At 42.9% G+C, this 10809-nt stretch overlaps 1 protein-coding gene across 1 annotated transcript; it reads left to right on the top strand.

The window, feature by feature from the left end:
* The first annotated feature begins 8988 nt into the window (after nt 1–8988).
* LOC109739754 (uncharacterized) lies at nt 8989–10237 on the top strand. Its single transcript, XM_020298810.2, has 2 exons — nt 8989–9163; nt 9285–10237. The coding sequence occupies exons 1-2, from the start codon at nt 8989–8991 to the stop codon at nt 10235–10237; spliced, it is 1128 nt and encodes a 375-aa protein (XP_020154399.1).
* The last annotated feature ends 572 nt before the right edge of the window (nt 10238–10809 follow it).

Below are 10809 nucleotides of genomic sequence, written 5' to 3'. Positions count from 1 at the left end.
TGGTATAGCCTGATGTCCATCGGATCTGACAATTTCAGCTCCGTGTGTATCTCTGCATATCCTCGCGTTTTCACGCTTTCACAAAATTCATATTTTGTGTGGACTTGAATTTGTATAAATGTGAATCATTGGTCGAAACCTGATTCCTCAGACTGAGTTATGGAGCAACTATCTGCAATAGTGTCCCATTGATCAAAGCCTTCTTGGAACCATACTAAGTTCATGAATGAACTATATGATTCAACATCTTTGTCTTTGTTGCTTCTAAAGCGGCAACATACTTCGCCTCTGTTATAGAATTCGCCACCGTAACTTGTTTGGAACAATTTCCAACTAACTGCACCACCATATTGTGTGTTACACAAAGCCCTCAATTTAAATTGAAAATCGCATGGAGAAATGATGAAGATTGTATCGATGTAACCTTTTACAACGAACTCTTCATGATCTCCACTTGCGAGAAAACATGTCATCAGTGCTACTTTAGTACTCAATGATCCTCTTTTCACTGTTGTCCCATGATCAGTACTTTTGATCACTTTGGTATCTATACTCGCAACAGCTTGGGAGTATTGGACATATCTGGTTGTTTTACATACCATGGAATACATGATTAATCCAAAACCAGGAGTGTGTGGAATCTCCATCATGTATTTTGCTCATCAGTGTTTTGGGACACCGATTCTTGCAAAAACTCCATCCATGTGACTTCGGCAAGAATCACTCCTTGTCGTTCTTAGTGCTAAACGGTTTTAGCATCTTGTCAATATGTATTTTTGCTCAGCCCTATTAGGTAAATCTATCTTCATAGGTCATTATGCCTAATATCAAGGCTATTTAGCTCAAGCACTTCATCGAAAAACTATTTTCAAATGAAGTCCTAATTCGTGTCAAGAAATTTATTTCCAATTAACAATGTGTCAAGCACACAAGGTTTTCAGAAATATTATTATGCTCCCACTTACTTTCTTGAAACCACAAGCATCTTCGTTACCCATTGATGAAGTCAAACCCCTTTGACCATTCCATCAAAAACGAAGATTCCAACTCCATTTTCCTCTCTTTTGTCCATTGCTGGAACTCTGAAGTTTGCATACTTACTAGCATACTCTGGACTGACAAAATACTTTGGATTGTATCACATACAAGTCCTAGGTTGTATTTCCATTTCACGGAAATTCTTTTGTCATCCATGTTTCATATCTCATGTTTGAAATATGTATTAATTGCTAGTTTAACCCGAACCAAATTTAAGTATTGCTACGGTGAGACAATCTCATTGTAGACAACTCCTTGAACTTGTTCTTGCAACAAGTCGAGCTTAGTGGATAAAACATTTTTATCCGTATTAGTTTTTAGTCCCATTACAATCCGTTAGACTCCAAGTCTTTCGGAGGGTTTATCACGATTTAAATCTTGAATCATTTATGGAAACTATCTCGGGCTATATTGGCATTTAGCCAATTCCGGAGTCAGGGCCCATCAACGCTTCCTTGTGTATCATAGGTATACTGTTGTCTAACAACAATATCTCGTTTGCGCACCTGAGAGGTTTGCACGAGCTTTGCCTACGTTGTTCAGCTGCAAGTTCGACCGAAGTCCATACATCTCATATAGAGGCATCCGTATCAGTCGCAGTAGGAAACTCTGGAATCACTTCCAAGGTTCCTTTCCTTTGACCTAATGACGAAGATACTTGTTATCTCGTCGATTTGCACTGTCCTCCCACTTACCCTTTTGCAAGAACTATTCTCTTTAAAAGCATACCGTTTTGTGGCAAAAATCCTTTGCCTCGGTATAGTGGTCGGGGAATACCCAATGACTTGGGATAACTTACAAAGTAGCACTTGTCTGATTTGGAATAGGTTTGTAACCTTTTACACAAGCCCCATATTCCAAATGTTAAGAAAGGATATAACATGGTTGGGCGTACCATACCATGCCGTCATTTCAACAGACCTGATGGAGCTTTTTTCAGTGTAAAAGCCGCAGTCTCTAAAGCATTACTCTTTAAAAGTGATAATGGAAAATTTATTTATGTCATCTTTGATCTTACCATGTCATAAATGGTTTGATTACATCTTCACAAACATTCCACTCATAGTGGTGTTCCGGGAGGTGTAAGTTATGAAACTCTTTTCACAACTCATCAGACATTCGCTAAACTTGTAACTCAGATATTCCTTTCTGCAATCAAATTGTAGAAACATAATTTCCTTGTTACAACAACTTCTACTTCATTTTTGAAAACCTTACGAATGATTTCAAAAGATCCAGACTTACATCTTATCAAGCAAATATCCATATATCTACTTGATTCATTTCTGAAGATAGATTAATCCACTACTTGCAACAACATTTATTGAACTATACACATCAAAATGTATGATCACCAATAAGTTTGTTGCTCGTTCCTTATGGCCTGTGAACGGTATTTCAGTCACTTCACTTTTCGGAGGAAAGTTGCAAGTGTCAGATGATTCAAAATCAAACAACTTCAAAATCCATCATAATGGAATTTTTCCGTGCAGGTTTCTCCAATGTGACCAAATGTAGTGCCACATATGTGTGGTATTCTCATAGTCTTGCGACATTTAGCGTCAGTGTTATGGATGTATCATTTTACCATCAATATTCATAACATACATCCCATCTTGGATGGAAGCATGGCCCTTCATGTTATTCAGAATACGGAACAACAATTGTTCTTTTATGAACAACTCTTTTGCAATAAACGTTGTGCAATGGGCTAGAGTGTATGAAACTCTAAAATGAATTATGAAAGTAAACACAGTGGTAATATATTAATATCATTATTCATAACATACATCTCATTCATAATGAAAGTATGGCCCTTATGTTTATTCATAATACTGAACATCAAAAGTTCTCTTATGAACAACCTTCTTGCAAGATACCTTATGCAAAGGGCTAGCGTGTGAGAAACTCTAAAATGAATTATGAATGAGAATACATAGGTAATGCACCGATGGAAGGTATAGTAACTTTTACTATGTTCCCAGCACGTATTAAAACCTCATTCTTGGCTAGTCTTTTTAGACCATAGTAGCTCTTACATTGATTCGCAACAGAATGCAATCAAGCCGGTATCTTTGTGATTAACTCACAATACCCAAGAATTAGTGATTAACATGTTTAACCATAATTCCCAAGAACTATATCTTTGACCAGCCTTCTATACATCAAAAACTTGTATGACATTCATACATGAGATGGGAATTCCAGTCATCTTTCTTTCTGCCTTTATACTTCTAATAGTTTAACTTTTAGTATTTCTCCTACTCTCAGACGAAGCACCCAACTTAAGAGTAGCTTTTAGCCCTGGACACCCTAGGGGTTAAAGTCTCACTAACACCCTTTTGGATAATCCCTTTCTCTTTAAGTGGTGGTTTTATTCACCATCAGCACATGACAGGCGTTCTTCTGGATCCCTCTCCTAGCAGTCAAATGCCCAGTAAACACTTTACTAATCCTTTTCAAACAAACATTGCTTTGTATTTGTATCTGAAAACGATTTTCAGTTCCATGAATATCACATAACTATCCCAAACTTTCGAAGTTTGGGTCTCATGGAAGCAAACATTTTGCACTTGAGCGTAACAGAATTCTAGCTTTTGGATCGAAGGACGAGAGTCACATCATCCATAGAATTTGCGGGAGGATACCGAAAGCATGCGATAGGACAAAGTCCTTCTCGGCACTCTTGAGGACAATCCTCACATTACGTTACCAACCATAAAGTTTTAACCAGATATTTAACAGCTTATTCAATTTTAACAGGAAAGGTGGAAACGCGAGCCATTATTCTACAACTATTTTGCAAGAAACACTTAGACGGTGTTCATAATTAATTGCACTGAGAATTAAACATGTTAATTCAATAGTGCGCTCCCACTCTAATCAATATCTCTCATAATTGATTTAGAGTGATTCAAGATCCATATTTCTATTCAATGCCATTGACGGGTTCATCACTGATGACATGAATTTCAATCTGTAGGCCAACTTGCCGATCACATCTCTATGTGATTCTTGTTCATCTTTCGATGGGCGTGTTCCGAGCTCAGGACTCTCCTGCCTGAACGTCAAAGACAACCAAGTGATCTTGCTACGAGGTCTGACCTCACCCGCCTCATTCCTCTCGATTCGTTCGTGCTCAAGTGTACATGGCGCACCCCGAAAAGATACAAATTTCAGACGGTGCTACACTTGGGTGAACACTAATTACTTTGATATTTTAAGTGAGAGATCACCCTAATAAAAAGCGACTACGCGCAATCAAGAAGGGTGCATCATAAGGGATAAACATATCATGCAATTCATAATAGCATGGTATGGTATAGCCCTTTCTGACGGAGAAGTCTTTCATTTCTTCGTCTTCGGCATTCGCGTCGGTGTTCACCTTGGCGAAGATTGCCACCACCTTGTCGATGCACCCGATAATATTGCTATCTCCATAGCGCATAAAATTAATGCATTACTTAATGTTGACACGCAGGTCATTAAAGTGCAATCATATGGCTCCAGCCATCATGCCAAATCATGACTTGCAGGTCATGTTAATCAATTTTACATCATATAGTCATTTCATACATAATCAAATTATTATGAGCACTGCTATACCACATCACATGCACATGCAAAACCCTCCTGCAAAACCAAGTTAGACGCCTCTAATCGGTTCATGCAAAAACTTGTTTTTCGTGGCTTCTAAGGTTTCAAAACAAACCGAAGCTACCAACGTCCATCGTCAAGTATGATAATTCAAGTCGCTGGATTAACTTTGCGGGTTGTATGAAGCACGAGATAATAAAATCTCTAACCCCATACTAAACTTCGTCATACGCATGACCCTCGTGCAGATCATATCTGCATTGCCCATTCGTCTGCGAAACATCCATCTTTCTTTAACTATGGTGGTACCCAAAGAACTGTTAGCACTTCGTTGATCTGTCAATCAACATACTCAGGAGCAGCATGAAAGGATCGCGGATTGCCAGAACTTTGTGAGATTCCACCATACATGGTTTTATCTTTTTCGTTACCGACTCGTAGCACAGCGGATTTACATGTGTGAATACATAGACAAAACTGAGTGTCCCTAGTATGCCTCTACTTGACTAGCTCGTTAATCAAAGATGGTTAAGTTTCCTGACCATAGACATGCGTTGTCATTTGATGAATGGGATCACATCATTAGAGAATGATGTGATGGACAAGACTCATCCGTTAGCTTAGCATAAATGATCGTTTAGTTTTATTGCTATTGCTTTCTTCATGACTTATACAAGTTCCTCTGACTATGAGGTTATGCAACTCCCGAATACCGGAGGAACACCTTGTGTGCTATCAAACGTCACAACGTAACTGGGTGATTATAAAGATGCTTTACAGGTGTCTCCGATGGTGTTTGTTGAGTTGGCATAGATCGAGATTAGGATTTGTCACTCTGTGTATCGGAGAGGTATCTCTGGGCCCTCTCGGTAATGCACATCACTATGAGCCTTGCAAGCAATGTGACTAATGAGTTAGTTACGGGATGATGCATTATGGAACGAGTAAAGAGACTTGCCGGTAACGAGATTGAACTAGGTATGAGGATACAGACGATCGTATCTCGGGCAAGTAACATACCGATGACAAAGGGATTGACGTATGTTGTTATGCGGTTTGACCGATAAAGATCTTCGTAGAATATGTAGGAGCCAGTATGAGCATCCAGGTTCCGCTATTGGTTATTGACCGGAGATGTGGCTCGGTCATGTCTACATAGTCCTCGAACCCGTAGGGTCCGCATGCTTAACGTTCGATGACGATTTGTATTATGAGTTATGTGATTTGATGACCGAAGATTGTTTGGAGTCCCGGATGAGATCACGGACATGACGAGGAGTCTCGAAATGGTCGAGAGGTAAAGATTCATATATTGGAAGGTTATATTCGGACATCGGAATGGTTCCGAGTGATCCAGGTATTTTTTTTCGGAGTACCGAGGGGTTACCAGAACCCCCAGGGAAGTTAATGTGCCTTAGTGGGCTTTAGTGGAGAGAGGGAAGAAGGGCCACGAGATGGCGCACGCCTCCCCCCTGCCCAAACCGAATTGGACAAGGGGTGGGGGCACGGCCCCCTCCTTCCTTCTCCTTCTCTCATCCTTCCTTTCCCTCCGGTGGGCACCCCAAAGCACAACAGACAATCTCTTAACCGTGTGCGGTGCCCCCTCCATGGCGGTCATATCGTCGTAGTGCTTAGGAGAAGCCCTGCACCGGTAACTTCATCATCACCGTAGCCACGTCGTCGTGCTGACGGAACACTCCCTCATCCTCAACTGGATCAAGAGCTCGAGGGACGTCATCGTGTTGAATGTGTGCTGAACACGGAGGTGCCGTACGTTCGGTACATGGATCGGTTGGATCGTGAAGATGTTCGACTACATTAACCGTGTTACTAAATGCTTCCGCTTTCGGTCTACGAGGGTACGTGGACACACTTTCCCGTCTCGTTGCTATACTTCTCCTAGATAGATCTTGCGTGATTGTAGGAATTTTTTTGAATTACTATGTTCCTCAACAGTTCACGCCTCTTGCATCCGTGCCATGTGTTGTATCTTGGCTTGTGCTTATTCTAACTTCTTCTATCAATGAAATGATACGCAAGCTTTGCGTATTCGAAAAAAAAAACTGAGATTTAATAATTAGTCCATGCAAAAGTCACTAGCTTCAGGCCACGAGAGCTATATCTCGCTTATAGCGACACGGAAGTAGCTCCTAAGCATCCGTGATTATGGGTGGTCCTTTTTCATGTTTTAGCTCTCTAGCTTGCTATGTTCGATCGGTCATGGCTGCCCTGCTGTTTTTCTTTTCTTGTCGATGTTGTTGCGTTCAGACATCGCTAGACTTGTCCTTTTTATCGTGTTTCTTTGTCATTTCCTTTTGTTTTTCCTTACATGTCTCTTTGTATCTTCATCGGGTTTTTAGGTTATTTTTCTGTTTTTCTTTGTTTTGGATCAGTGTATTCGTTTCTTTCTCATATTTGACTGCATTGTTTCTTCTATATTCTTTCTTGGATTACGTTATTTTTCTTTTCTTTCTTCTTTCTCTGGGTTTCTCCTGGTTTTTAGTTTGTTGCTTTCTCATTTTCATCTGTTTTCTTTCTTTCTTTCTTAGTCTTCTTTACCGTTTTCATTCTTTTGCATTGGTTTTCTTCGGGGTTATTTTTCTTGGTCGGGTTGCACTATTTTCAGCCTTTAGCATTGGTTTCTTCTGTTGTTATTCAAAATTTATCTTTTCTTTGGTTTTCTTTGTTTCTTTCTCGGTTTTCTTTGTTTTGAAAATGCTTGATTAACATTTTCCGAATAGTTGAATAACATTTTTCAAATGCTTGATTAGATTTCTTTAAATACAGGATCAACATTTTTTCATACACCTATTATTTGTATCCATTATTCATATAAACAAGAAACATTGTTTATATACACTTTTTTTTACAAATGCTTGATTAACCTTATTTCAAATATTTAATTAACATTTTTCAAATGCTTGATTACCATTTTTAAATATACAATCGACTATTTTCATACACATTGATGTTTTGTGTATATAGTTTTTTGTATACAAGAGAAACATTTTTTATATACACATTTAACATTTTTTAAATGCTTATTTAACATTTTTCAAATACTTGAATAAATTTTCTAAAATACATGATCAAAAAATTTCAGACACATTGTATATTTGTGGGCTAAATGAGAAAAAAAAAATCTATACACATTTAACACTTTTAAATACTTGATTAATTTTTTAATGCATTTTCTGATTGTGTTTTTTTTTGGAAGAGATATATCACGTATATTTGGAAGTATAAACAGAAGTAGAGAAAAGAAAGAAAAGGGAGAAAACAAAAAACATGATAAGGGAGAAAACGTGACGCTATGTGCTGCAGATAAGAGCTAGATCACTAGCTAAGTGTTACCTCTTGCAAAGGTCACTCCCCATCTTCTGGGGTGCTGACAAGTGATGCATTGCATGTGCGACAATTATTACAGCCTTGGAGTTTTTCCTTTTGTTTCATAGATTCGTTTTTTTCAAAATGGTTTATCTGTTAAACCTTGCATGCAAATCCAAACAATTTTCGCCATTGGATTTCTCATGCCAAGATCTTTGAAACTACATTCCATGTTAATAGGTTTTGATGAACTTATTTTTTTTTACGAAAACCCAAGAAAACTGAAAAAAATTAAAACAAAAAATAACGAAACCGAGAAAAAGCGGCAACCGGAAAAAAATGGTTGATTGAAATACTAAAATTTACAAATGTTTGAAATGTATCCAAGATTTGTTCTTGTGCTAATGGTCTTTTTGCTAGGAATTCATATATATACTCCCTCCGTCCCAAAATAAGTGTCTTAACCTTAGTACAACTTTGTATTATGGTTAGTACAAAGTTGAGACACTTATTTTGAGACGGAGGGAGTATATAAAATCAGAAAGAGCGAAACAGAAAATTACAAATACTCCCTTCATATCAAAATACAAGACACTTTAGTGTCAAAAAATGTCTTATATACTGATACTGAGGGAGTAACTAGCAGGAGAGCGTGACCAAACAATTAGGAATGGTATCGCAGTGAAGACCGATCGATGAGCTCACAACCTTTTGCTCCGTGTGCTTCGTAGTCCTACGTACGTGTCCGAAGATTCCAGTGAGTGAGTGAGTGAGTGACGGACCCATTCATCCAAGTGTAAATATTTATAATTGGTAGCTAAAAGCTAGGTTTTTAACCGGTGGGCACGCAAAGCCCATTTGCTTCTAGCTAGCTGCACATCCATCACACAAAGCTGCACGTACCCACGCGGGGGCCGGCGTACGTGACAGCAGCTGGCCGGCTATAAATCCATCGCCGCCGGCGCACGGCACATCCGTAACCCCCACCATCCACCGAACGTCACAGCGCGCATCGATCGGTACGCCATGGCGGGTCCCTTCGACCGCGCCGCGAGGAGCGTGGCGGCGGTGGCCGCGCTGCTGCTGCTGCTGGCCGTTTCCCCGGCGGACGCGGCGACCAGCAGCACGGTGGTCGCCGGCATGGTGTTCTGCGACCAGTGCAAGGACGGCGCCCGCGGCCTCTTCGACTACCCGCTCTACGGTACGTAACCCACCCCGCTCCTACTCACGCACGCACGCCTCCATGGCCGCCCACCTACTAACCAACCCAACATGCAACGCGCATGCATGCGTGTACGTGCATGGCGATCGGATGGGTGCAGGGGCGCGGGTGGCCATCCAGTGCGGCGGCGGCGACACGCCGATCACGGTGCGGGAGTGCAACACCAACTGGTTCGGCGGCTTCTCCGTCCGCATGGAGGGGTCGCCGGACATGAACCGCTGCACGGCGCGCGTCGTCCACGCCACCGGCCACTGCTCCGCCGCCGCCGCCACCGCCGAGCCGCGCGAGCTCACGCTCGCCTTCCGCATGCTCGGCCTCGCCCTCTACACCGTCCTGCCGCTGCTCTCGCAGCCGGAGCAGCCCATGGACTTCTGCCCCCGCGCTGGCCCCGTGTCCCCGCAGGACCCCGCTGCCGCGGCGGCTACGCCATCGCCGCCCCTGACGGTGGCGCCGGGTCCGGTGTCTTCGCCCGTGCCGATCTTCTGGCGCCGCAGGCCGCGGCTCCTGCCTCCCGTCTGGCGCCGCCCGCCGACGGTGCCGCAGCAGCCAGAGCCGGAGACGCTCCCCTCGCCGCCTGCGCCTTCCTCAAGCGAAACGCCGGCCGAGGGCTCGGGCTCCGGCTCAAGCTCCGGCTCCGCGTGCGCGTACGACCAGTGGACGTTGCCGGAGCACCGGTGCCACTGGAAGGTGGTGACGCCCAACACGACGGTGGCGATGGCGTTCGGCCCGCTGGCGGCGCAGCGGTACGGGCCGGACATGACGCTGCGGGAGGCGCTCGACGGCCGCGGCGACCCCTACCGGACGCTGCTCCGGGAGGCCACGGCGGCGCTGCTCAACGCCTACTACAACGCGCCGGGGTCGCCGTTCCTGTACCCGACCACCGCCAGCGTCCTCGACCACCTCAACGGCGCGCTCCTCAGCTCCGCCCAGCGCGTGCTCATCGAGGGCGCCCGCTTCCACCGCGCCAACACCGGCGGCGGGGGGCCTGCCGGCCGGACCAAGCTGCCATGCGACTTCACCCCATGCGCGGCCACCAACACCACCGCAGGCTGATCGCCGGTCCATTCCCTTCCGCCCACACTGCTTCTCTTCGTGACGCCATCAACGTGACGTGATGCATTATTCGATTTCGATCTTAGTTACTAATTGAAGCCGCATATTGTTCAAAATGTTTACTGTAATTCGTGAGGTATGTGAAATTGAATTGCTCCGTTGAATTTCATGGTGACGCATCCAAAATACTTTTGGAGTCGGGTAAAAGAACTTGGAATATGCTTTCATATTAGGATTATTCTGTTATTATGCATAGAGTTTACTAAATCTCTAACCCAAATTTACTTGGGCTTTGCTAGATTTAGCAAAGTCTTAATCGATCCGTTCCACCCACTGAAATTGAATTGTTCCGTCGAGTTTAATCGTGATTGGTCCATTGAGCCTTTTGGTTTGCATCAAAAATTCTTTTGGAGCGGGGGTAAAAGAACTTTGAATATGCTTTCACATTAAGATTATTATTCAGTTGACTGAGCTTTAGCAAAATCCTAACTGATCACTCGTAGCAAAAGAAGCAAACACGTTTTGGACTGTAGCGACTGGTAGGCACTGTGGTGCCTAGTTCACTATTGGAA

Source organism: Aegilops tauschii, chromosome 6 (assembly GCF_002575655.3).
Source record: "Aegilops tauschii subsp. strangulata cultivar AL8/78 chromosome 6, Aet v6.0, whole genome shotgun sequence".
NCBI lineage: Eukaryota > Viridiplantae > Streptophyta > Magnoliopsida > Poales > Poaceae > Aegilops > Aegilops tauschii.
This window is presented reverse-complemented; position numbering and strand designations above follow the sequence as displayed.

Excerpts from the sequence above, each read along its gene's own strand:
- LOC109739754 (XM_020298810.2), top strand. The coding sequence starts at position 8,989 with ATGGCGGGTCCCTTCGACCGCGCCGCGAGGAGCGTGGCGGCGGTGGCC. Across the intron at positions 9,164-9,284 it reads CTTCGACTACCCGCTCTACG|GGGCGCGGGTGGCCATCCAG; the intron begins GTACGTAACCCA and ends GGATGGGTGCAG.